This window comes from Hipposideros armiger, unplaced genomic scaffold (genome assembly GCF_001890085.2).
Source record: "Hipposideros armiger isolate ML-2016 unplaced genomic scaffold, ASM189008v1 scaffold_1225, whole genome shotgun sequence".
NCBI classification, from domain to species: domain Eukaryota; kingdom Metazoa; phylum Chordata; class Mammalia; order Chiroptera; family Hipposideridae; genus Hipposideros; species Hipposideros armiger.
Window position 1 is genome coordinate 192,498 of NW_017732575.1, and position 27,407 is coordinate 219,904.

The 27,407-nt window shown below is 52.7% G+C and overlaps 1 protein-coding gene across 4 annotated transcripts in view; it reads right to left on the reverse strand.

Moving 5' to 3' along the window:
• The window catches only part of SYNPO (synaptopodin), a 51,387-nt gene extending 24,047 nt beyond the window's left edge, over positions 1-27,340 (reverse strand). The window contains exons 1-4 of one of the 4 annotated variants that reach the window (XM_019633011.1): positions 27,264-27,319; positions 26,427-26,472; positions 25,025-25,152; positions 11,897-12,540 (exon numbers count right to left, since the gene is read on the reverse strand). In XM_019633011.1, the coding sequence (XP_019488556.1) occupies positions 11,897-12,293 (397 nt within the window). In that variant the 5' untranslated portion in view covers positions 12,294-12,540; positions 25,025-25,152; positions 26,427-26,472; positions 27,264-27,319. Of the gene's footprint in view, positions 1-5,622; positions 5,779-11,896; positions 12,541-25,024; positions 25,153-26,426; positions 26,473-27,263 lie in introns of those variants that run through there. The other 3 variants (XM_019633009.1, XM_019633012.1, XM_019633013.1) reach the window with 3 other exon arrangements.
• Between the last annotated feature and the right edge of the window lie 67 nt (positions 27,341-27,407).

Sequence of the window (27,407 nt, forward strand, 5' to 3'; positions counted from 1 at the left end):
AACCTCCTGGGGTCCACAGGCTCCCAGAAGGAATAAGAGGAAATAAGAATTCACCTTAACAGAGGCACTCAGCCCTAGTCACTGCGGCCTCCTGCCCAAGAGCATGTCCTTACCAGCTTGCTTTTGAGGCCTGAAGAAGCCAAACCCTTCTGGAGGGTGGGATGTAACATCAGGCCACTTAAAATGCAAACAAGATCCAGAGAGAGGAAGTGATAGTCTGAGCACTCAGCATTCAGTCCTCAGTGAAGCAGCTGGGGAAGTGCAAAGGGGCCCACTGGCAGCATTATCGGGGTGGGCATCAGAGGAAAAGAAGAAAGGAGGCAAGACCAGCCCCCCAAACCAGCACTAGGAACAGCTCCTCCTTCCTAGGACCCGCCTCAAACCCCTTCGAAGGCTCCAGGCCCTGCATGATAGCCCCACTGCCCCTTCCCCTGTGCTGCAACTCCCTTCAGGATGCTTCGCCTTCCAGCCATGCAGGCTCTCCTTCAAGTGCTCAGAAAGGGCCAAGCACTTCTCACCTCAGGGCCTTTGCACCGGCTGCTGCTCTTGTCTAGACCCCCTTCTCCCCTCACTCCTCTGTTTTCCCTTTCTGACCACAGTTCTCACCCTTCATGTCTGTTTACAGGTCTCAGGGAGGGCTCACCTGCCCTCGGAGGTCACATTCTTCCGCCCCAGCACCCTCTGCCTCTCCTCCAAACGCTCATCAGATTTGTAATTACATCATTATTTGTTTTAGCATCAGTCTGCCCTGCCTGATGGTAAGCAGCCCCCGTAGGGCAGGGACCTTGGCTGTCATTTCTCTGCTATGTCCCTGCCCCCAGTCATAGCTCAATAAACATCTGTTGACTGAATGAGGGAATAAATGAATAAAAGCACTGCTCATGTTATTACTGCAAAGCCTTCACCTCTGTGGTTCCAAGTGACCTTACTTACCCTGGAGAAGTTGTACAGGACTGGGATTTGCAAGATTATCTGGGCATATAGCCTTCTGTTCTGCTAAACTCCACCTGAGTGGACTTTACAGTCACATGGGCTCTCAGAATGGGGTCTCCAGCACTGTTGGTTGGGTCTGTGTGAGAGGTGGAATCTGAGAAAGGCTCTGAAAGCTGTAAAGAATTTAACTGGTAGCACTCTGCCCATGTTTGAGGCTCAGAGAGGGAAAGGGCCTCATTCAAGGCCACACAGTCAGTGTGTGGTGATGCCAGACCCCCCTGGCACAGCTTGAAGCCAACAGCGGAGCTTCAGGCCCACCCAGGCTCAGTGAGGGTGCCATCTGCCTGGAGGCTGGGCAGGGGTGGAGAAGGGAGAGGAGAGGGTGGCTGGGAGCATTCAGCCTCAGGCACAGAGCCAGGGTGGGGTGGGCGGGGCCCCCAGCGGGAGCCCTGAGTGGGGCCTGGCAGCTGGGCATGGGGGAGCCAACTGGCACAGGCTGGGTGGTAGCATGCTTGCTCCCCGTGCGCGTGACAGTCTATTTTTTAATCAGCACCCTTCCCATCCCCCAACTCCATGTGCCCTCCCAAAGGGCCCCATAACAGAAATCGTGTCCTGGCTGAGACCAGACCCACCTTGGGGATCGCAGGGAGGGTCCCCAAGTCCCACCTCCCCATGGTACCCCCAGGTACGAAACAGTCCAGGGGCAGGACAGGAGACCCAGGGAGGAAGGGGGCCTCCTGCCTGTGACCTTGGGCCTGTCTCGGGACTCTCTGACCTCAGTTTCCCCCATGTGTACAGTGACGGGAGGCGTGCCAGACTCCATGGCAATTCATAACAACTCAGGCTCTTGGGATCCACTCAAGCTACACAACATTAATGATGCCCACTCGCCAGGCCCTGGCAGACCTTCCCATGCCCACAGCACTCCCAGGGAGGAGGGGAGGGGAGAGAAAGAGGCTGAGCTGGCTCAAAGGCCAACCTTCGAACCCCAGAGGCCAGACCCCGTGAGGCTCCTCCCTCCAGGACCTGAGGGACAGAGATGACGAGGATCAAAGAGGAGTGCTGCGTGTTCTTAAGCAGGTGGTTTGGTCCCTCTGAGCCCCTGGCACTGTAGCGAGAGACCATGGTGTGTAGTCGCTAAGCATACAGGCCTTGGCTCCAGACTGCCTGGGTTTGAATCTGGCCACTTACCAGCTGTGTGACCTTGGGAAGTTCACTTAACCTCTCTATGCCTCTGTTTCCCATCTGTAAACTGCTGATAATAACGGTACTTATTTCATGGAGTTGTTGACACCTAAAGAACTTAGCATACCCCTTAGCACACAGTAAATAACCATAAACATTAGTGATTTTTCCAGAACACTGGTTCTTACCTTTCGAATACTCAATCTCTAAGAGATGTTATTCCAGAGGGTAAATGCAACTCTCAGGTCTGTGGGGGGTCATCCAACCCACCCCTTCCTAATCCCACCCTGGTGATAGCCCATCCTGCTGACCCCGTGTTTTTGGAGTCTGTTGAGCTCTTTCACACCCATGACCCCTCATATCCTTCCTAGCCCGTTTCATAGGAGCTCAGAACAGAAGCCTGAGCCCCAGAGGAAGCAAATCATTTATCCAAGACCACCAGCCGGTTAGCTAAGATTCAAGGTTCGAGTATCCATTCCCAAAGCACAGGCCAGGCCCATGTCCACGGCGCTGTGCCCGTCCTCCCACCCTCAAAACCTGTTCCTGGCCAAACGTCAAAACGTAATTTATACTGAGATATGAGTCTTGAGCGAGTGTCCATCTCCTCAAGGGCTTGCTATTTTAACAGAGATCAAAATATGATAATACTATTTAATAAACAATAGTTATTTTTAGCATTTATCGTTTCATTTAATTTTTAGAACAACAGGACAAGATAGGGTCTGTTATTGTTTCTATCTTATAGATGAGGAAACAGAAGCCTAGAGAGGTTATATAACACGCTCAAGCTCTCCCAGCTAGCCCAGGAGGACAACGCAGGGGTCCAACCACAGAATCTGTGGATCAGCCATAAAGGAAGCAGGTAGCACAGGAGTGGGCTGAATTTCACTCCCTCTACAGCAGCCCTGGGGGGAGGGGCAGGGCAGGATAGGGTCACACAGTACTATACAATACTGCCTCAGCAAGTGGAAAAGATGAAGCTAGGATGGTGGAATTTCAGGCAGTAGCCAGTTGGTAAAGATTTCATTCTGGAGAGAGAGGGCTTTTGTAAGCCTCTGGAATTACAGAGCCTGGAGGCTATTCCTGCATTGACTCCTCCTCTGGCCACACTGGGTAAGGACTGAGCGCCAGTGTCCAGGGAGAGTTCACAAAGGACTCTGAGCTCACACACACACTGGCCTGACTCAACAGAGCCCAGCCACCCATCTGACCAGATCATGGCCCCAGGCCCCTGTCTGCAGCCTGACGCTCTAAGGGACGAAGGCATTTTCATAATCGCAACCAACGCTCACCCCCCACTCCCCACCCACACACACATGCAGCTCCTAGTTTAGACCTTTCACCATCCTCTGAAACACCCTTCCTCCCAACCAAATCCCTCACATTCTTCTAAGTTCTGGTCATGTCTTCTCTATGAAGCTAGCCATGACCACATTGTCAAATAACATTCAGGTCTTGGCCCCAATGTCACCTACAAAGAGAGGCCTTCCCTAACCACCAACACAAAGTAGCCCCTCTAATCATTCTCCATCTTAGCAGCATGGCTTACTTTTTTTCATGCCACTTTTATCTATCAGCAGTTACCGTGATGATGTCTTTGCTTCCCTTTTTCTTGACTATCACCCCAATTAAAATGCAAGCTCCTTGAGGGCAGGGACCTGACTGTAACCCCAATGCCTAAGGACCCACCCCACCCACTGCTAGCCAGGGACACTGAGATCCATAGAGAGCAAAGGATTCACCCAGTCATACAGCAAGCGACAGAGGTTGGCCTAGCACCTAGGTCTCTGTATTGCAGCTCAGCGCACTTGGCCTGTCCCCATCTCCACTCCAGTTGACTTTCTGTTGGCTTATCTTGTGTCTGCCTCCCCATTACAATGCGGACCAGAGTCTGGAAGTCCTCAAAAACGGCACCCCTCCACTTCCCCAGGGGCCCATGATGCCCCAATCTGGGCCGCCCTCGCTGCTTCCCCCTCAGTCCCTCCCTTCCTGGCATCAGCAGCTCCGATGAGCTCATGTCTGGAAGCCTGGGAGCTGCCCTGAAGGAAAAGGTGCCTCCCAGGCCAGGCCCTTAGGCCTCGAGGTGTGTTCAGCCTTGTGGGATGGCAGCCCTGGCAGGTGGAGGGAGCGTGCTGACCCCTGCCCATCTCACCTCCCAGAACTGTGAATTGGGCTCGGGAGGATGCATGTCAACAATTGAGCAGGGGTGCAGTGGGGGGGAGGGTGTGTGTGTGTGTGTGTGTGTGTGTGTGTGTGTGTGTGTGTGTGTACACGTGCATGTGAAGAAGAGATAGAAGGCTCCTGCCATATGTGCTCCATCCTGCTTATCAAGGAGCTGCTCTGTTCCAAGAAAAGGGGGCTCTGCTACCTTCTACTCCCAGAATCACCCCAGGCAAACCTCTTCCCCTCCCAGCCTCAGTCTCCCCAACTCTAAAATGGGGAGATGAGATAAAATGCTGACTGAAGAGGTTAGGGGTCAGTTGGGAACCAGGCACCTGAAGGCCACAGGGTCTTTTTCTTCTTTTTACCTTAGGGGAAGGGCAACAGCTAACAAGGGGGGGAGGAGATAAAGGCCTTATTTTAACCATGGAAATGATGATTCCAATCACAGCTTAATTTAGTTACTAGTTTGGGGGGAGGGGCTCATGGCCTGCAAAGTGGGGGCCAGCCTGAAAAGTGGTGATTGGGAACCAGGTGGCACAGCAGCGAACAGTTTGGGGAAGTTCTCTGAATATCCAACAAGTGATCCTAGTCCACTCCCCTCACTGCACACATGGGGAAACAGAGAACAGGAGAGGCGGAACCAGCCCTAGGTCTCATATGGAGACAGAGGCAGGGAACCCCCACCCTCCAAGCAAACAGGGCATTTTCAATTCTGTGGAGGGTTGCTATTCCACTGCCTGAGGTACATGGTAAATTCTAGCAGGAGGAGGTCATCGGTTTGTTTGTGGCTCTGATCCTAATACAGTGTGGGGCCAGGCTGGCACCAGCAAGGCTTCCAGTTCCTTACCCCAGAGTACCCTAGTCCCTGTGATCAGCATCCTGTCTCATCCTTGCAACGTGACAGGGGTGAGGCACCCTCCAACTGCCCCTACAGCCACCACCAGCATTACTAACTCCACAGTTGTCCCCTGGGCCACCCTGCCCACTCTCTCACTGGGAGCCAGAGAGGGCAGGGGGGCTTGCCTAAGATCGCACAGCAAGTTGGTTTATTCCAGTGCCACCTGCCACTCAGGGTAGGTGGGGAGTGGGGCGGATGCAGCTTCCCTGCTCGGTCTTGTCCCTTCTAGACAACCCAGACAGGTGGTGGTGGTGGTGGGGGGGTCCCTGTCCCCATTAAGAATAAGCCCATAAGTTGGGGTAGGAGAAAAGGAGATCTATTCCCCAGAGTCCTCAGAAAGGTCTTATCAGGACCCTGGATGCGCCCCCCCCATTCCACAGAGTTGTGATTAGAAAGGAGCCCCACCCTCCACTCACCGTCGCCTTTAGGGCCTCTGTGCTCACCTGGCAAATGGGACCAGAGTATCCATGTTGTGAGAATTGGATGTAGAGCCCTCAGGACAGTTCCCCATTTCCCCAGGCAGGGCTTGGGCCAGTGGTCCCCGCGGTCGGACAGGTCCGCGTCCTGCATGCATCGCCGGCACAGCCAGACCCCGGCGCTGGTCGCCCCGCCCGCGGGAAGGGGGGGCAAGGGCCCAGCACACGCCGTTCTGCTGCCCCACAGGCGCCCATGTTGGTCAACCCCGGGCAGACTACAACCCTCCGTTTTCCTAGGTCCAGCCTGCCCGACCTTTCCCATAGCGGGCTGGGGGGCGCAGACCTGGGGCTGACCGGTCCCCGATCGGCTACCGGGTTGGGGCTAGCGGGCTGAAGCTCCCACGCAGCCCCTGGGAGAAGCTTCCCGGCGTCGGGGCGTCCTCTCGCACCTGAGCTGCTCTAGAGCTTCGAGATTTCTCCAGCCCACCCTCCACCCCCACCGTATAGATGGGGAAACTGAGGCCCCGAGTGTGGCAACGACTTGGCCAAGGTCACCCTGCGTGCGGGAACCGGAGCCCAGGTGTGCCACCTCCACCTGGGCAGTGCCGGGTACAGCACAGGTGGGAAGAGGCGAGGCGCGCTCAGAGCCGGCACCCCTACGGGGCCAGCGCCCCTCACTCACCTCCAGCCTCTGCGCACGCTTCCGGAGCTCACAGGCGCCGTCACCTTCGCGCACCTGGCCGAGTCCGTCACGGCGCCCCGCCCCGAGACCCCCGCCACCACCGCCCCGCGCCGGGCGCCCCCTCCGCGCTGCCGCCGCAGCCACCTCCACCGCCCAGCGGGCTGCTCCGGGACCCGGAGCCGGGAGGGCTGGGCGGGTGGCGAGCCACGCTCCTGCCGCCCGCTCCCCGGGGCCCTAGCGCCGCCCCTCCAGCGTCGCCCAGCCCTCCGAGGTGCGACTCGCCCACCCCGCCCGCGGGCTCGGCCTGCAGCCTTCCGGCGGGTCCCCTCTCTTTCCTCCCTCTGCGCCTCACTCTCTGCTGCCTGGTTGTCTGCCTCTCTGTTTCCTCCTCGTTTTTCTATCTCTAGGTCGATCCCTAAACCCTTCTGCTTTCTATTTCGCTCAGTTTCTTCATGTCTCCCCATCTATTTCATGTCCCCCTCTTTTATCTATCCCTCCCGCTACCCCTGTTAAATCTGTCTTTGTGATTCTGTCCCCAGAACTGACAGCACCTCCCACCTCTCCAGCCCATTTCTTTCCAGACCTAGATGCAGTACCCTCTCAGGCCCATCTTCCCCTCTTCTCTGCCCCAGGACTAGAATAACTGTGGACTCTGGTAGAACTTAGGCAAATGGGAACTGACAAAGGTTGTCACCTCCCCAGCAGCCCGGGGTCATTCATCCCCTGACTTAACTGGTGGGCCAGCAACACCAGGGCCGTGATGCCGTGTGTCTCTTTTGGGCTTCAGTTCCCCATCTTTTCATTGAACTAAACACCATTCAGAATGAGCAGAGGATGCTGTTAAAAGTCGAGATTCCCACATTTTGGTGCCCCCTCCCCAGTGTAGGGGAGATGCGGTGGGCTAGGAAACAGGACTGATAACAAGTACCCTTCACACTCCCAACAACTTTGAAACAAAACCACTCTTGGGGAAATGCTGGCCTGGGTTTTCACCAAAGTTTCCCTGGGTTCCAAGTACCTCACCCCTTCAACCAAGGTAGTTCCATTTTCATCTGTCTTTTATATCCAGATTCTGTGTTTAGATTTCTGCTAAAGGAAGTCAGAAATGTGCTGGTGTGAGCCTACCCCACCGGAGGTTCTGTGAAATGCAGAGCTGCAGGTGGCCTGGTTTGGGGACATTTCCCTGTCCCCAGAGGGCAGGCTCAGAGTGCAGGAGGTCAGGTGACAGAGGGGACAAACCCTCCCTGGCTGCTCCTAACCTTCTGCTTGGCCTCATGGACCACAGAGCATTTCTCTGACCCTGTAGCTGCTCTTGTGCTGAGGCTGCCCCAGGTGGGGCTGGGGGCATGGAAGGGTCCTGGCCATTGGCTCAAGCAGGGTATTGCCTGCCCTGTGAGTCCATGTGCTAGGAAAGTGGCTGCAGCCCAGCCTGTGGGAAAGCAGGAAACAAACTGTGTGGGTGACAGAACGAGAGAGAGAGAAGAGAAAGGCTAGGATTACTGTGTGGGTGGGTATGAAAGAGAAAGAGACGGGAAAAGGAAGGAGAACAGAAAGTGGTTCGGGCTGTATGTAGGTGTGTGACAGTGGGTGTGTAAGAGTGGATATGCCTGTGGAAGAAAATGTGTGCATGCAAGAGAGATTTCAAAGTGTAGGTGTGTGAGCAAGAGAAAATGGAGAAAAGAGCATGCTTTTCACTGGCATCTAAGGAAGGAATCTGTGTGCTTGTATGTTTCAGGTGAGATTGTAGCTGTGTATGCAAACCTGATACATGTGAAAGTTAGTCATGCGTGGGGAAGTCTGTGGGAGGTTGTGTGCCAATGTGTGTCCCATGCATGGATGTGTGGGTGTCTAAGGGCATGCATATGTGTGCACATGTGTGCAGATGTAAGTATACATACGTGTTTGCATAAAAATATGGTGTATATTCATCACATGTGTTTACATGTGTGCTTATGGGGTCGTGAGCAGGTATGTGTGAGTGCACATGTGAGGTATATGTGAACTGTGAGCTCTGCTCCTCCACCATCACCCTCCTACTACAGCCATTACAGAGTGGGGGAGTGGGGGGAAGAGTGGGTGGTGCCCTGCCTTCTTGTCTGCCCTCTCTCCCACAGGCCTGAGGAGCAGGGTCCTTGTCCTTGGCCCAGTGACCACTGTCAGCTCTTATCAGGGTGTGGGTTCCTCTGCCTCAACTAGATAGACATGGCCAGGGGCAGGGCTCATCTGACAACTCAGGTCCATACCCCCATCCCCATCCAAGAGGCTCAAGCAGTGTCCACTAGAGTTGGCAAGGCTTCCAAATCCTATAGATACCCCCGATCCCCAATAACAAGTGGCCTGGAGAGGAGGGAAGGTGGCTCTCCCAAAGCCATGAGTGAAGGAGGGGCAGTGTCCCAGGTCTCCCTGAGTGTCTCCAAAGGGGCGGAAAGATGGCTTGAAAGAATCCTCCATCATCCTCCAGAGACTGAACAACCTTTTTCCAGCCTCAGGTGGGTGGAAGAACAGAGCCTGCTGCCTCGTCTCTATGGAGACAAGGCAGTACAGAGGGTGGTAGAAAACATGGGCCAGACCTCCCAGGGTTCAAATCTCAGCTTCCCCACCCACAGGCCTGAGACTTTGACAAGTCACTTAAACTTGTTATGCCTTAGTTTCCTCATCTGTAAAACAGAGATAAGAAAACTATGAACTTCCTAGGGTTATTTAGAGGATGAAATGAAATAACCCATACAAAGCATTTAGCACAGTACCTGGCAGCTGACCTGGGAGGCAGAAGAAGCTCTGGGTTCAAGATCTAGCTTTGCCACCAACTTACTGTGTGACCTTGGAAAAGTTGCTTGCCATCTCTGGACTTCAGAGTCTCCTACAAGATTATCTACACAGTAATCTCAATGAGCCCTTCCAGTTATGACCAGCTCAGACTTTGTGGAGAGGACAGCTGGAGCGTGGGACTGTCTTGGTGAGCTGTGGACTAAGCAGTGCTGGCTGTGGCCTGATTATGAGCCCTACATGACACCTTTCTTCCCATTTATACTCTCCCAAGTTGGCAGCAACTGATGACAGGGAACTTGAGCTGCTGCCTACCTCATCTCTCTGCATCCCCTGACCCTCCAGCCTCTCAAGGACCCCATTCTGCCCTGCTCAGCTGGTACTCAGGCCTTAGAGAACTGGTACTGGTACCTACACACCCCAAATGGTGGGTGCCCAAAGCAGAAGATGTCATGACCCATACTTAAAGCTTCCAGGGAGCACTCAAGGGAGGCAGTTATAATTGCGGAAGGATGGGTGTAATTGTCTGAAGATGCTTATAATCCTCTGGTGGTAATGGGAGGAAGCTTTAAAAGGAAGCCCTAATCCACTAATAACCTGGCAGTTCCATAGACCTCTTCCCTGCGGATCTCCGGGCAGAGAAGGGACTCTGGCCACTTCCTTTCCCAAGGGAGCAGACAGGCCAGTGTGGGCTCCAACCCAAGACCACCCGATTTCTACACTTCTGCAACACACAGCTTTTTTCCTGCTTTAACCTCTGAGAAATCTTTCCTGCTCGTCCCATCCTCCTGAGGTCACTGTCTCCTCTGTCCCTAGAAATATTCAGGACAGAACTGGATATAACCAACTGGCTGAACATTTAAAAAAGGAATGAACCAGGCTGTGAGGCAAGAAGAACACGACCATAGTCTCAGTTCCAACACTGACTGTGTGACTTTGGACAAGGGACTTCAGTCTCTGAGCCTCAGTTGCCTCACCTATACAATGGGTAGAATACCTGCCTTAAAAGGCTATAGTAAGATCAATGAAACTGAGATACTATGAAATGACCTAGCTCCATGTGAGAAGCCAATAGGATTCGTTAAATGTAGTCCCTGCTTCTCCCCTCTCCATCCATGGTTTCTTGCGCTCCAGGTGTCAGGAGACAACACGCTCCTTATAAATCCAGAATTCAGTGGTAGCTCAGGACAAAGCCCCATATTCAAAAGAGCTGTGGTTTATTCATTTCTTAGCAGCTTGCTGATCATGAGTCTTGGACAAGTCAGTTATAGTCTCTGAGCCTCAGTCTTCTCATCTGTATATTGGAGATAATAACAGTATGTCCCTCATGGGGATCATTATGAAATTAAATAAAATGGCATGTGTAAAGCTCTTAGCACAGGGGGCTTCGCACATTAGGGCTTAACAAATAACAGCTGTTGTATTATGGAGCTGATGATGAACATTTTAATTAGCATCAACATCTTCACATGCCTGTCTAGCTTACCCTAAAAGTCCCAAAACACTGCCCCACCTAAAATCATTGCAACCTCACAACAGCTCTATGAGGCAGACAGGGTTCATATTTTAATTTTATTTCACAGATGAAGAAACTGAAGTTCACCAAGGGGAAGGGATGTACCGGGGTTTGGCTAGTCGGCATCGGTTCTGGAACCAACACCCTATGCCTCCTGACTGACCCCCAGCCGTCATGGTCTGTGAGAGGGGAAGGGAGCAGGTATCGGGATTTCAGGCTCTGGGGGAATTGAATTTGGGCTGACCCTGATGTGAGAGCCCACCTCCAAGTTCAAGGCTCTTGGGCCCTCCAGGGGTCCTCCTTCTTCCTGCCCCAGATTCATTGAAGGCCCCTCCTTGCCCCTGCCCAGACTCCCTGTGTGACCCAAGCGTGGTGGGGTAAAGGGGGTGGCAATCGGGGGTGGTCAGAGCCTGGAAAGGATTATTTCAGAAACGAGAGTGGGCAGGATGGCTGGTGAGATGCCAACCGGGGCGTCAGCAACGCCCGCAGAGAAATGAAATGTCCCCTCAGTTTCCTGACGCACAAGCCCTCCCAGGCTGGTGTCCCCTGCACGCCCTGCGCCCCCGGGATCTGTCGGCAGCGGCTTCTGCCTGAGCAAGCAGGGCCCGGCTACTGTCCTCCCATCTGGACCCATTTCAGCGTTTCCATGGTACCAGCGGTGGAGGTGATTCAATGTGGATTTCCCTGTTCTGCCCTGCTTTGCCAACTCCTGCCACCCATGAGACAGTTGGGAAACTGAGGCTTAGATGAGGAATGTGGGCCCGAACCAGCCACCGACAGGCCTAGTAACCTGGAGCAGCTGTTCCTCACTCTGGGCCTCAGTTTTCCCACCTGTAAACTTAGGCGGTCCAAGGAAGACCAAAGGCTTCAGTAGTCTCTGCCTCGTAAGCTCCGTGAGGGCAGCAACCACATCACCTTTGCCCAGTGCTCGGTCCCCAGCACTCTCAAATCGCTGGCACTTCATATGTCCCACGAGGTGGTCCCGCCCCATCGGTTGCTCACACTCAACGGTCATTTGTTGCCACAAACGAATAAAGGGCAGACACGAGTAAGAGATGGACTTTTTTTCAACCAAGCATGATAACATGGATTTCTCTCCCTGCCTTCTCAGATACCCCTTTTGGCAGAGAAAAGAGTGGGCTTAGATGTGGTATAGGTGGAACTGCATGTAGTTACAGCCTCCCCCGTGTCTCCACAGCTGTTAATCTGGGCATGCCCATGCGACTGTGACGGACTGTTAGGCATTATGGGAAAATATGGTCAGGAACCCCTGTGTCAAGGACCTGTGCAGTCCCCTGAGATACTGGCAGTCCAGGGGCAAAGGGATGTGAGCTTACCTGCTTTCTGGGGACTCCTGGACCCTGGGCTGGGGCTGGGGCTGACTGTCATCACCTGCCGGGCCTTCACCACGTCCCAATCCCGGCTGGCCCTGTTGTCATGCTGGGGCCCCCTTTGTGCCTCCCTGGAGCAGCTGGATGGCTGGATGCCCAGGGCTTTGGGCAGCTCTGGTGCTCCTTGGGTGTCTCTGCAGGCGGAGTTGTCCCCTCTGCTGACCATCCTGTCCTCCTCCAAGTCCATGAGCCCTGCCTCTCCCTGCAGGCCCTCCTCGCCGCCACTCTCCTCAGCCTCCAAGGCCAGACACCTGTAGCTCCCATCAGGGATCCGGAAGGTGCAGGCGGTAGGTCTGCCTTCGCTGGGCCCAAGGGGTGGGTGTGGAAGGTGGGGCCCCAGCATGGCGCTGCCTCGCCTCAGCAATGCAGATAAGCTGGCACCTGGGCTGAGGCCGGGTCCACCAGTATGAGCCCTGGTCTCTGCTTCTCTCCAGGCCTCCTCCGGCTCTCTGCAGCTTTTCCTTCCTCAGCCAACTCACAGAGCAGGGGCAAAGTCCAACTGTAGGCCTTCCTGTGTTGGGTGGGCTGGTGGGCCCCCAAGCCCTCCTTCTTAACCTGTCTCTGGTCAGTGAGGCTTCCTTCAAGATGACCTATTTGTACAGAGAGAAAATAAACAGTATATGAGACAGCTCTCTGGGTATTCTGGGTTGAATTCTGAGACCTGTCCACCTTAGGGTGGCCCTGAGAACTGGCTGGAGCTTGGGGTCTAGGTCCCACACATCCATGGGAAAGTCCCAAGCTTCAGTCACTTGACATGCCCACTTTTTGCCATATTGTTATGCCACTTGACACTTGATTTGCTTAATATTTTTCCGTAAATCAACTTTAAGTAACTTACTTCTATTATTTTAGACTTAAGCAATAATTGCAGGAAAACCACAAATATGTTGTGCTAAGTCGTTTTTTCCCAATACACATTAAATAAATATGTAGTTATTTAACATATCTGGGCACCGTCTAGAAAGGATTCTCTCATGTGCCATCAAAGGTACATAAGCCACAGGAATCACAGGAATAGTGGGGCAGAGGGCGCAAGACTGGGCACAGGGACCCCTGAGAAGGCCGCGCATCAAGGGAGATGGTGCAGTGATGTGCTTATGTGACCGGCTTTGAGCTAGAAACCCAGCTCTGCCACTTGTGTGATGGGCAGCAAGTCACATGACCTCAGCTTCCCCAACTGTAAAACGGGAATTGTAATATTGCCAACGTAGTGTTGCATTGAAGATTAAGTGAGAAAATGCATGCAGAGGACTTAGCACAGTTTCTGAGACGTAACGCAATACACGTTGGCTATTCTTTCCTTCCACAAAAATTTCTTGAGCTCCTATCCCATTTCAGACGCTATAAAAGGTATGGGGGATACCGCGGGGATAAAGAAGGCATGGTACTGTGGCTCCTGAAGCCTTAAAACCTGGTGGCGCGGGGAGCCATGAATGCTAACAGGGATAATAATAAAAACAGGATGATTATTTAGAAATGATTGCTATGATGACAATCCAGGAGAGAGGGGAATGGAGGCTTCCTGTAGGGATGTGAGGAGGGGATGGGTGGGAGAGACACTTGGGTGGAAGAGTTGGCTGGCCTGGGAGGCAGATGGAGAGTGGGTGGGGAGGAACGGGGCGGAGTCTAGGCTGCAGCTCTGGTGAGTGTGGTTTCGTGATTTCATTAATAGAGATCAGGAATAAATGGGAAGGAGCAGGTGTTCTAGGGAGCAGGAAGATGAGTTTGATTTGGGGTTTCCGGGGGGAGACGAGAACAGTCAGCTCCACATGGAGGCCTGGGGAGCCAGTGAGAGTTCCAGGCTGGAGACAAAGATTTGAAAATTCTGTGTGGAGGCACAGGGCAAAGGTGGATGAGATGCCCCAAGATGGGCAGGGAGAGCTGAAGACAGGGCCAATGGCCAGTTACACTTGGGAGGAAACGTTGGAATTTGCAAATCTTGATTCTACCGCGACTTAGCCGTGTGAATTCCAGGGAGTGTGAACTCTCAGGATCTCATTTACCTGACTGCAAACGGGGAGAGAAAGAACCACACACGCGCACTGGCGGCTCCATGGGCAATGAGAATCCTGGGAATTGTGCAAGTCTGTGGATACGGGTGACCTCAGGGCCTGGAATGACCTCAGCTGCTGCGGTATTTGACCTGGAGGCCACGCTTCCATCCCCAGGCAGCGTCAGGCACCCCCACCCCACCCCAACAATCTGAGTCAAGGCCTCCACTTCTGGTAGGAGCTGTGCCAGGAGAGTGTGGTAGGCAAGACGAAAGATAAGCACATTACCAGGCCCTGAGGCAAATCAGCACCAACCAGGGGAAAGCAAACAGGTATTGGGATCAGAGCGATAACAGGCACCTGTTACAGCAGCCTCAGTGACAGGGAAATCGGCACAAAGAAGCCAGCCTCCTGCCTGGAGAAGAACGGGCATTCACAAGACTGAACATCTATTCCATGCTGGGTTCTTCACTTAGGTTACCCAAATAAATCCTTACAACAACCCTGTGAGAGAAGTGCTATTATTATTATCCCATTTCAGAGGTGAGGAAATGGAGGCTCGGATAGGCAGAGTGACTTCTGGCCTAAGTCACACAGCTAGGGAGCGACAGGGCCAGGATCTGACCCTAGCCCTGACACCTTGACCATGATGGTGGGCATAGAGACCTAGAAGAAATGGCTTCAGGGCCTCATTGCCCTCCAAATTCTTTCTCACTCACCGGCTGCTGCCAGATTTCTGCCATGAGAGTTTCAAAGACTCTTAGACTCTCACGAAGGGCCAGTCTAATTCTGAAGAGCTCTAATTGGCTGTGACCTTGGGCAGGTGCCTTCTGCACTTTGGAGTCAGTTCACCCAAAGGTACCATGGTGGGATTGAGCCAGAGCATGCTGGGGGGTCTGCTCAGCCCTGGCATTGCAGGATGCCATGATTCTAAGCACCTGAGCCCCCCACCCTGCCGCCTGCTCTGCCATAGGGCCAGATGGCAGGAGGCAGAAGGAGTGGGCACGGGGAGCAGGGCCTCCTCTGACGCCCCGCAGGGGCCTCGCCTCGCTCCATCCCTGCTTCTGTTTTGCTGTATTTGACAGTGGCCACGGTTTCCAGGAAAGAAGAGAGAGGCGGAAAAGTTAACTTTCCACCACCCACACAAATATTTTTGGCTGGCGTTGTCTTCATGCTGCCAAGCCAGGAGGGAGGGGTTGGCAGGCGCACTCCAATTCAAGTCTCCCTCCCAAGGAGGGAGGACATCCAACCCAGTCAGGGGTCCTGGGCAGGCCCCATATGGGCCTGAGGCCTGGAACACCCACCCTGCTCAGGAGCAGACGGGGAGGGGTGGGGGTGAAGCCCAGATGGAGGTGGGGGTGGGGGTGGGGTGTCAGGACCCATAACAATAATGGCAGCTGCCACTTTCTGCTGAGCATCTGCTAGTGCTAAGCCAAGCCTTATACCTAATACTCCCTGTGGGGCAGGGCGTGAGTGCTGTCTAAAGATGGAGAAACTGAGGTGCATCCAGAGTCACATGGATGGTGAGTATAGAGCAGGATGTGAATTAAGCTGCTGGGCCCCATGCTTTCAGTGGCTGCAGGCTGACTCTGGGGACACCACAGCCCCCGAGGCTGCAAGCTCAGGCACAGCACACCCATCTGTGTGGGCACACCTTCACTGTGGGCAGCAGAGGGCCTGCCCCAGCCTCAGCAGAAATGGAAGTGGGGGGGGACCTCTGATGCCAGCTGCCCCAAATCTACCTCCCTTATCCTGCCACAGGCTCTAGACACTGAGCCTCGGCAAGGAGAGCTGATAAGAGTCCAGCCAACCCCCTATCCAAATCTCAGAGAGGGGAATTCTGAGCCCAGAACGGGGAAGGGCTCATCCAGGTGACACAGAGAGTCCCAGGCAGGCCTGGTGCTGGAACCCAGGAGCCCAGACATCTGCTCCAGCTCCTCACAAAAGCCCTGCTTCTCCTGAGCGGTCAGCTTCCTCTCCTGCCTCCCCTGACCTTCCATGAGTCCAGGTAGGGCTCCCCAGGACCAGAGGCCTAGCTGAGGGGCTGCAGGCAGGAAGACCAGGGCAAAAGGTGTAGGCTGAAAAAGGGCTGGTATGCAGAGATCCCTGTGAAAGGAGTGTCTTGGAGCAATTTCCTCAGCGTCTGGCACAGTGCCAGGCACACAATAACAATAACAATGATAACGGCTGATGTTTATGAAGTGTTTACTATGTCAGGTGCTATTCTAGACACTTTGCGTGCATCATTTTATCCTCATCACAACCCTATAAGGAAGGTGCTATTATTATCACCATTTTACAGATAGGAAATCAAGCTTACATGACTTGCCAAGCTCACACAGCCAGTAAGTGACTGAGTCAGGGTTCATATCCTGATAGTCTGGCTCCAAATATCACTCTTATTCATTAAGGCTGTACTGCCTCAATAGTTGAAGTAGTTACTGAATGAACGAGTGAATGAATGCATGAATGAGGGATGAGAAAGAAGGATGGGAGGATGGGAAGGCTGGAGGATGTGCGAATGGGAGGATGGAAGGGACAGAGGGAGGAGATGATCTCTAATGTCTGGCACATAATAGTCAATAAATACGTATCAAGTGGAATAATGTATGTGGGGGTGACGGACGCATTAACTGTATATATAAAAATGGAGTTGCCCTGGGAAAAGGGGTAACTCAGAACTGGTCCAGATGGCTCGAGGTGCACCTACTGACCCCACCCCTGTCTGGCAGCATCTCAGCATCAGCAGTGAGTTGAGGTGGGCGGGGTAGTAGTGTCTGGCCTGTCCAGAGCTGAGTTTTCCTGGCTGCTAGGAAGAAAGCTTCCATTGTCACCAAGAACCTCAGCTCTAAGCTGAGAGTGTGTTTCTGCCTAGTGCTTCGCTCCCACAAAGAAGATGGGAGCCAAGGTGAGGGTCTCTTCCCCGTGGCTGCAAAGGGGGAAATCCCAAGCTCCTCCAGCCTCCAGAACTGGTGAGCATGAGAAAGCGGGGCATTCGTGATTCCCTTGCTGTGTGCTCTTGGAAGAGTCACTTCCTTTCGATGGGCTTCAGTCGCCCCAGCTGAAAAGGGCCTTGGGCAGAGTGGTTGGTGGGACTGATAACAAGGTTGAAGCTGTTCCTGAGTCCTCTTGGACCTGCCCTAGCATTTTCCAGTGGACAGAGTCAGTCCCACAGGGCTGTGCGAGTGTGACCCCAGGTTACCAAAACCTCCTTCCAGTCCTACAGGACAAACTGACTAATCCTGGCCTCCTTCCTTCCTGTCTTAGCCTCCAGCCATCCCTGTCTTGGCTGCCCAGCCTGCTCTGACCTCTCCTCCTTCCTTCCTACGTCACTCCTCCCCTCGGGGCCTGTCTGCCTCCTGGGGCAGAAGGAACCAGTGCTGGGCTGGCATCATGTGAAGCTGGGGTGAGGTCTGGAAGCATCAGGAAACCATCCCTTGGCGCAGGTGGCTGTGAGGGGCTGGGAAGACCTCCTCAGGCTGGGACGCTGGGTGGTCTCAGGAGAGAATAGTGTCAGCCAGGCCTCACTTTAGCCATACGATAGCTGGGTAACTTTGGACCAGTCACTCATCTCGCTGAATTTCAGTTGCCTTCTTGGTAGAACGGAGACTCAGACTCAGTCATTCATTCATTAATTCATTCATTCAACACGTATTCAGAGGACGCCTGCTATGTGCCATCCGCTATTTTAAGTGCTGACGGTACACAGTGAACAAAAGAGAAAGAAACCCTGCCCACGTGAAGCTCACATGTTGGTTGGGGTGGACAGATAATAAATAAATAAGAAAGTGTGTCAGATGGTGATAAGTGCAGTGGAAAAATAATTAAGCAGGAAAGAGGACCGGGGAGGGCAGTGTATCATTAGGACAGAGAAAACAGTGGCATTAATATGAAAAACCTCGACAGACGCCATCCTGTGTTTTGGATGGCATATGTATTTTCAGTTCACTATTATGTTAACTTCTCATATGCAATTATAAAGACATAAAATCAACATTAGGTGACCAACTCAGGAGCACAAGCTCTGGGAGATATATTTCTTAGGCTAATATTCTGATTATTCAATTGCTCACCATTTTAGAACCTTCATGTTGCAGTATGAACATGCCTGCCTTTTAAGACTGAATATTTTTTATGATCCAATATGTAAAAATATGATTTCACATATTAGCTTTATTTCTTTGAAAGCCTTTTTCCCAAGTTCATTAAATTGATAGAGTGTCTCTTCAGTGTAAAACACATACTATACAATGAGTTTGAGGATCATAATAATGCTATCCTATAGTTGTTGTGAGGATTAAATAAGTTAATGTGCATAAGTGCTCAAAAAATGCAGCTTTGTCAATATAAGTGTTATGTTTGTTAAGGAGTGATTGAGGATATAAGCAGAACAAGAGCGAAGTTTATTAAACACAGACTATGTGCTGGGTACTGTACTGGTACGCTGTCTCAAGTATGATCTTGTTTATTCCCCAAAATAACCTCATGAGGTAGGCACCTACTACTATCCCCATTTAACAGATGGGGAAACAGAGGCTCAGGGACGATAATCTCTGCTCGTGGTCCCAGAGCAGAAAAACAACCAAGCCAGGACCTGATGGGTGCCTGGGACTTGGGAGAGTTACTGGGGCATTCTCTGAGGGTCTGAGGAGAGGCCATTGTGCACAGCCCAAAGCACCTTTCATTCTGGCCCTGGCTCTGCCACACCCTCAGTGACCTTGGCCATATGCTTCCACTCCTGGACCTTGGTGACCACCAACCACACAATTATAGGCCTGGTCTTGGGGTCTCTAAGTGCCCTTCCAGTTCTGATTGCCCGTGAGTCCCGACACCCAGCATGTAGAGGTACTCGAGTCCTTTCCAAATGGATACCCTGAATCCAGCCTGCTCACAAAATCAGCCAAATCCCCTACACGTCACATCTATTTCTGCTCTGCTAGGTTTATAAATATGTGGGCCAGGGAACCAGCTTCAGCAGAACTGGAGAGTCTGAAGTCATGGCTATAAATACAGAGCCAAGGCTTCTGGGGTCGGGCAGGGGGGATGGCAGGGCCAAGGCTGGCCTGCGAAATCACACCCTGGGGGCTGTGTGCCATCTGGTCTCTTCCTGGACATATAAGAAAATGGAAGCCCAGAGGGCAGGGACTTGCCCAAGGCCACATGGGTGGTGAGGTTTTAGAGGTGAGCCTGGGGCACAGCACAGCCTCTGAGAAGAGGCTGCTTCCCATGATCCCTCTCACCCTACCCTGAGGGGTCAAAATGGCCTGGCCTAGTTTGGACAAGAGCAAGATCTTATGATTTAAGCTTATAAAATAAACCTCTACCGATAACATATTGCTTTTTATCTGTTGGGTATATTGGGGTTCTCAAAGTTTTCACTTGAGAAAGAGTTCTATGACTAAACATACAGAAAACTACTAACCGTATCTACCTCCCACTCACTAGGAACCTCTGTTCACCAGGCAGAATGGCCCAGCCATGTGCTGAAGCCCCACACTGATCCAGCAGCCAATTGTGTGAATCACTTCCTAGCTCTGCACTCAGTGACATCACTCTGATAGCTTGAAATCGGCCATGGTGGGAGTCATTACACCATGGAGATGGGCAAATGCTATGGAGCAGGGCTTTCTCTCCCCTTCCCTCCTCCCAGAGAACCAGTTGTTAAACATTTACCAGCACACTGCTGGGTAAGTCCTTGGCTATTGAATCCCTGCTTCCTGGCTGGCTGAACTTGGGCCAGTTATTTCACCTCTGTGAGCCCCCACTCTTCCATCTGGAAAGTGGGGGCCTTCACCACACCTGCATCATAGCTACTATGAGGGCTCAATGAGCTTGTGCGCCTAAGGGTGAGCATAGCAGTTCCCAAACTTGCCTGCCTATTAGATCACTCGAGGATCTTTTGTACATTTCAAAACCCTGGGCCACGCTGCAGGCCATTCAATCACAACCTCTGGGGACACCAGTATGTTTTGAAATTTCCCAGGTGATGCCAGTATGCAGACAGGTTTGGGAACCGGTGTCTCACATCGAAAGCTCTCGAAAGCTGTCCAGGAACCACAGAGAGATAGGGGGCAGTGCAGACCCCTCGTTCCTGCTTCATTTAACTCATGGAGTTTCATGGGAAAACAATTTTGTGTTAGAAGGGTGATGGGGATATTTTTGTTTGTTGGCTCTGTTTAAAGGCCTAATCTGCCTAACGCATGCAGGAGGTGCTACTTCCAGGGACCACAGAAGGAGGGGCCTTCGGTCTCTCCCTTCCAGATGTGTGCCTGGCCGCCCCACACACTCCAGGGCAGATGGGCCACAGGAGGCCTCACTTCATGTGGTGCTCAGCTGGGAGCTAGAGAGGCTTCAACCTGGTCTCTGCCTTTCCTTCTAGAGAGAGTTAGGCTGGCTCTTCTCGGCCTATAGGTCAGAGGCTCACAGCTTGGCTCAGCCTGGGAAACAGCAACCTGCTGGCTTGGCAGACTCAGATTAAGACTAGAAATATCAGTGTTGATGACAAGGGCTTGGGGCCTCAGCCCAGCTTCTCCCTGGACCACCAGTAATAAAAGTAATCATAATAGTAGCTAACAGTTATTCCACTCTCCTTATGCACTAGGACATACCACAGTAAGCACCTTAAAGGTAGTCTAGTCTAGAATTGGGCTGTCCAATATGGTGGCCACGAGCCACATGTGCTACTGAGCACTTGAAATGGGGCAAGTTCAAGTTGAGATATGTTGCAAATAAAGAATGCACCCCAGATTTCAAAGACTTAGTACCCAAAGACATATGTAAGATGTCTCATTAATAACTTTCTTTTGATTTATTACATGTTAAAATGACGGTTGGATTTAAATAAATGGATTATTAAAATAAATGTCACAGGTTCCTTTTTTCACCTGTTTCTTTTTTAGTGTGGCTGCTAGAAAATTTAAAGTTACATATGTGCTTGCAGTTATTTTGATGGACAGTGCTGACCTAGAGGTCAGGAAGGCATCTCCAGTGCCACGTCCCAGGCCTTGAGTTGGAGTCTGTATTTTGCCACTTCCCAGCTGTGAGACCTTGAGAGTTATATAACTCTCTGTGCTTCAGTTTCCTCGCTTGTGAAACTAGGATAATAATAGTACCTACCTCTCCTGGCTTTTGTGAGGATTTAATGTACTTGGCACAGAGAAAGCACGCTGTAAAGACACGGTATCAAGGGACCATTTGGTACTGGGCTAAGTGATTTCATTGGATTATCTCATGTTTCAATAGGTGCTGAGCTCCCTGTCACTGGTGGCAAACAAGCAGAGTCTGAGAAGCTCCTTGGCAGGCTCCTCTGGAGGGAATCCAAAAATAGAATGTGGTTGGGGGAGGCGATGGATGAAATGGTCTTTGAAGACGGCTCCCAGCACTGACCTGGCGGTGTGACCCGGCGTCTGCCCCTTGCTTGCTGTTCTCCACTAAACCTCCCTTCCTCACCATGCCCTCCTTTCCTTTCCCAAATTTTCATTCAAAACAACTGAATGTAGCAAACACAGGTGCCACTGGGGGCCGGCATCGTACAGGACACTGTGGGGAGGACAAGTAGATGAGGCTCCTGCCTTCCAGGAGCTTAGCGTGGGCAGAAGGGCAGAAGACAGGGGCTTGAATATCTAATACGAGATCGGGGGAGACAAGGACCATGAGGGGTGACTTCACCTCTCTAAGCCTCAATTTCTCCATCTGTAAAATGGGGCCAGTAATAGCACCATCTCCTAGGCATTGTTGTGAGGATTAAATAAGGTGATATGGGAGAAGTACCGGCCTGGTGCCAGGCATGTGGACAGGCTCAGGGAAGCGTTGCTTGTTATTCTGGTTCCACAAGGGCTGGCACCGCATCAGTTTTGCTTACCATTCATTCATTCATTCAGCAAGCAGTTTTGCGCTCCATGGAGGACTCTGGTATGTATTTCAGTTAGAAAGTCCTCACTAGAAAAGACTCTCAGTGAGCGGTGGAGCCAAGATAAAAGAAAATAATAATCACTACTCCCCGACATGCACACATACAGACTGAAATAAAATAATGAAAGGGGAAGATGTTTTGTCAACAGTTATCTAAAGCTATTATTAAGGACGCTTAGGACACACTTGTTGAGGCAATGGCTGGCTGGATAAACAAGTGTGAATGTATGAGACACTGGACACACAAGGTCTAGGGGATTGAGGTACAGTCTCAGGGGTCGGAAGAGGTGAGGAAAGGAAGCCATGGCAGAAGAAGCCAAGAGAAGAAGCTGGAGGGCCTAACTCTGCAGAGGCAGTGGTTTGTCCAGCCCCAACCCCGGCCTCCCCTCGCCGCTGAAACCTTGGCTCGGCAAGCACTAAGACATCCAGCCCCGCTCCTCCACGCTCTGACCATGGGCAGGTCACGTCCCTCCCCTGGGCCGGAGACAAGGGCAACATCATGCTGCTTCCCATGGCAGGGATTGTGAGGGTGAGGGTGCTGGTCCCAGCGCCTGGCACAGAGCCAGAGTCCAGGGCCCTTGGAGACAGTGTGGGGCAGTGATCAGCCAATGGGCTCTGTGCTCTGGGGCCTGCTTTGGAGTGGCCACTGAGCAAACTGCATGACCTTGAGAGAATTTCTTTGCCTCTCCCAGCCTGTTTTTCCATCTGCAAATCAGGGCTAATTACAGTGCCTGCCTCCTAGGGCTGCTGTGAGGATTAAACAAGTTCATATAAGTAAAGAGCTTAGAGCTCAATGCACGGTAAGTGTTATGGTGATTGCAGTGAGGGGCTGTGTAGGTTTAAGTTGTTGGGGGGAGGGAAGCATGGAGGTTGAGCTAGAAGGATCCACAGAAATACCCATCCTAGCACCTGCCCTCCAGCTTGGACCTTCCGTGCCGTGTGTGTGTGTGTGTGTGTGTGCATGTGTGTGTGTGTGCATGTGTGTGTGTGTGTGCATGTGTGTGTGTGTGCATGTCTGCATAGGTGTCTGTATGTACACATGTGTGTCGTGTGTGTGTGTGTGTGTATATGTGCATGTCTAACTGTGTGACTGTGTGTGTCCTGTGCCTGTGGGTAGCTGTGCATCTGTGCACATATGTGAGCATGTGTGTGCATGCACGCATACATGTGGTGGGGGTTGTTGGAGTCTGTCTGCAGAGCTGTCGGGAGTGGCCCAGGAGGTGGCTCAGCCAGACCAAACAATCCCAGTACTTCGAGCTCCAGGCTTTTCTCTGACTCTGTTTGCTTTCTTTCTCTCCTTTCCAGTTCCCCTTTCACCAGTTCCTGCTTCCAGTGAGTGGAGCTGGGAGGGAGGCCCTGGCAGGGGAGGTGCAGGGCCTCCCCTTCCCCTCTTCCCACACTTTCCCACCTTCTTGCCTCCACCCTCCAGGCCCTGCCTCCTTGCCATGTTGACCCCCACACAGGCCCTTTCTCCTCTCTGAGCCTCAGTTTCCTGGTTTCCTCCAGTAGGAAACCATTGGCTATTCCTGCTGGCAATGAGAATGTATAGCATGACCACTGCCCATGCACTGCCTAGGGACAGGGGCACAGCATTCCCCCAGGAGGTGTTTGGGGCAAGATCTGAAACCAGTCCTTGGAAGAGAAGCCCTCCTGGGGCTCCTTGAGCCTCCAGTCCCTGGCCTTACTGCCTACAAAGACTGTGGCCCTCATCCGGGACTAGTAGGACTATTTGAGGAGAGGAATTTGAGGGACAAGGGCTTCTGGAGTCAGCCCAGGGCTAGGCCTGAGGCCTCCAGGTTCCCATCCAGCTAGGTAGCATTCACTGAGCACCTACGATGTGCCAAGAGCTTAAGGCTGGCTCATTTATTCCCCACAGCGACCCTGGTCCTGTTCCCTCACCCCAGGGCACATCAGGCCGTGTCTGTTCTCCCTGAGGTAAAGCAACGAAGACACTCTCCCCTTAAGTCAGCAGAGTTATTGACAGGCCCGATACCTTTGACCTACTATTTATCAAGTGCCAGATGCAGTATTTGCCAGGGCTTGTGTGCCATCATCTCCTGAATCTTCATGACAACCCATTTTACAAATCAGGAAAGTAGAGCTGAGAGAGATGCAGTGACCCGGCAAGGTCCCAGAGCTGTAGCAGGGGCAGAGCACAGGGCCACCTGGTTTCTTTTCTTTTCTTTCTTCTCTTTCTTTCTTTCTTTCTTTCTTTCTTTCTTTCTTTCTTTCTTTCTTTCTTTCTTTCTTTCTCTTTCTTCCTCCCTCTCTCTCTCTCTCTCTCTCTCTCTCTCTCTCTCTCTCTCTTTCTTTTCCCTAATCCAACAAACTTCAGCTTCCTTTTGCTTGAAGTCCACATTGTCACCACTAGACCTAAATGTGACTCTATAAGTAAACTGCTCTGTCACCACTCCATACTCTGCCTTTACCAAACCCAGGAAAAAGAAATCAGGGTGAAATTTAAGAGCGAGAAGCCCCAGGGCATCACTGTGGGTGGGTAAGCTAAGTTTAGCTAGAATCTTCCGCCTCCATCTGAACCTGTGGCTTTGCCCACCAAGCGTGACATATTTAAGGGGACCACGGTCATATGAACAGTTTCATTTTCTAAATGAGAATGTTTCATTAGGAAGAGGTTCCTCTTGAAGGCCACATCCTTCCCCCTAAGCAAGGCCACCTCCCACGCCCTGGGCAGGCAAATCTCACTATAGCCATGTTCACAAAGCTGCTCAGCGCATCAGAAAGCCAGTCTCGATTTGCCCTTGGCCTTGGGTGTAGATGCAGGACCCACAAGGCCAGTTAGAATGTGATAGTTCTGCCAGCAGGGAATGTGCCCCTGACCCTGGACAGCTGCTTCCCCAGGATTTGAAAAAGCTTTGAACCTGGGCCCAAGGAGTGTGGATGACTCCATTCCTGATCCAGGAAGCCCGACCTAAAACTCACCACCACCACCACCCCAGGAAGGCACCCTTCTAGAGAAACAAGAACCGCTTAGAAGCAGATAGATGTTGTTTCTTCTTAGGATTGAGCTACAGAAGTACTTCAGTCTCACTGAAGAGAATGTCTCCTGCGGCTGCTGGGGACACTGAGGCCCCAAGAGGGCAAGGAGCTTTCCCTGGGCTCCTTCCTCTGCACCTGCTGTCTCCCCAAGAAGGAGCCATGACTTCATTCTCACCCCAGGATGCCATCCACATCCTTGAGCCAAAGTCTGGTGCCCTCTGCCTGCTGCAGGATGAGACAGGAAAGGACCATCTAGGAAGCTGTACCTCCTGCAGGAGGGCAGGTTGGTGCTTTTCTAGAGAGCTGGGGATGAGACAAATCACCAATGAAGAGCCACAGATAAACAAGCACTGTCGTGAATAACAGTAACAGCAACAGAGAGACACTCAGGAAGGGGGAGACGTCCCTGGGCCTGTCCTCAATGATACCAGCTCCAACCAGCCCAGGCTAGAGAAGTGACCTGGAGGCTCTGACGAGGGCCTCCCCCACACCCCCTGCATCCTCCCAGTGCACCCCTCCCAGGCCGGTCCCATGTTGGCACATAAAATACAGTCAAGTGGCCAGGGAGCCGGGGCTGAATGGCAGGAAAGGCTGAAGCCAGGGTGGCCCCTCGCCTACCAGTCCACCCTGGCAATACAAAGCAAGGCCAACACCGGACAAAGCACTTGAAAATGTCGGTCAGGGGAAAATCTCTTTCCCCAAAGCCTTGCCTTTGACCTCGGGCACCCAGCCCTGATCTGGGATGGGTTGATCTTTTTCCCAGTTCTGCCTAGTCCCATCCCCAGTCCCTTTCCTGTCTCTCTCTCTCTCTCTCTCTCTCTCTCTCTCTCTCTCTCTCTCTCAAAAGTGACAACTGAGCTTTTCATTCTAATCACAGAATTACAGGGCTGCTAATTTGTGGGGACCAAAGGATAATCTATACAGCAGATCACATTAGGGTCCTAAACGGCCAAAACCAACACTCCTATGAGTATTGAAAGTGGTAGAAGCATAAGGACAGCCTGGTCCCCAAATGGACAGGACCCTAGGGATCTCCTAGCAGTCCCCAGCCGCATTCATTTGGATAGTGTACACTTTTATTTAAATCCCCTCGCCGGTTTGATGTGCTTTTATATAGTTTTCCCTAACGTAGGTGAAAATAACACACGATCCTTGTTAAAGGGGAACTGGCAGTCCACGTGGCACCATCTCGTGAGAGGCCGGAGCAGCGTGCACTGCACTTCGGGAAATGCTACCTTGGCCCCACCTTGCCATTGTGAGAATGGGGAAACTGAGGCTTGGAGACAGGAGGAAACCTGTCCAACATCCACAGCAAGGCAGTGGCAGGGCCACAGCTAGAACCCAGAGCCCAGATCCTAGCCAGCCTTACTCCTTAGGGAAAGAGGACCCAGGACTCAGGTCCCTCTGGGGCTCCTGATGCGCCCCCATTTGCCACAGGATCAGAGTGCAGCCTCCAGCCTTTCCCCCAAGGCCGAGCCCATGGCCTAGTAATCCCCTGACCCCTCCGTGTCTGGACAGCCCCCATACTGTCTCCCCGATGCCATGGGCAAGTTGTCCCCCTCCCTTATTTTCCTCACCTTCTAGGGCTACCATGAATATGCCATGCTCCTGGAGGCAAGCATTCTGAAAAAGATGAAAACAGATGAGAGAGAATCAGCCCCTTACTCTACCTCAGCCTTGCTCTCTGGGAAATGGGTAGAAGCTTGGCAGCTGTGAGAAGACTGAACTGGGCTGGAGAAAACGGAACGAAGGAGGATGGCGGCCACCGGGGAGTCCCAGCATCGAGGGGCTGCCACCAATTCAGCTGGGGTGTCTCTTCACCCCAGACGACCCTCCCAAGAGGCAGCCAGCAGACGCCCAAGCCCTGGGTGTCAGATGGAAGTCTGCCCAGGACTTGGGTCATAGGAGGCCAAGAGCGAGAGGCCAGTGTAGCCCTATGAGCAGGACACTTCACTGACCTGCAGATACACATACGTGTTGACACACACACTCATCCGTGCAACATGCGCAAACCCACACAGGACTCAGGCTTTCGCTCACTCTCTTGGACACGCTCTCACTTGTGCAGATACAAAGACCCCGACCGTCCCTGAAGGGCATCCCCTCACCCACACACATGCACGTACACCCCGGGACACACCGCGGGGCCAGCCTACATCTCTCCTCCCCCCCAGCCCCGAGTCCCAGGCTTGGCGGCGTCTCTGTCCCGCTGCCTGGAGACACATGTGGTTTCGGTTAGCAAGAGAGCGGGCATTTCCGTCCCAGACAGCCAGGCCCTGCCAGGGCCCCGGCCCCACCGGCGCCCCGCAAGAAGGGCCACCTCGCCCCCCACTCCTCTAATGGCCATCCCGGGGACCCGGAGACCCCTCTTCCCTGGAAGACCCTGCTCTCCTCTTCCGAGGCCGCCCCCTCACCTGGAGCAAGAATCCACACCCGCTCTCGCAGGGCCCGGCTGTGCCCAGACTCTGGCCACGGCTGCCCGCCTGCCTCCTCTCTCTTGCTCTGTCTCCAGCAGGCTGAGCGGGATGGGAGGAGGGCAGGGTGTCAGGGGGGCGGGC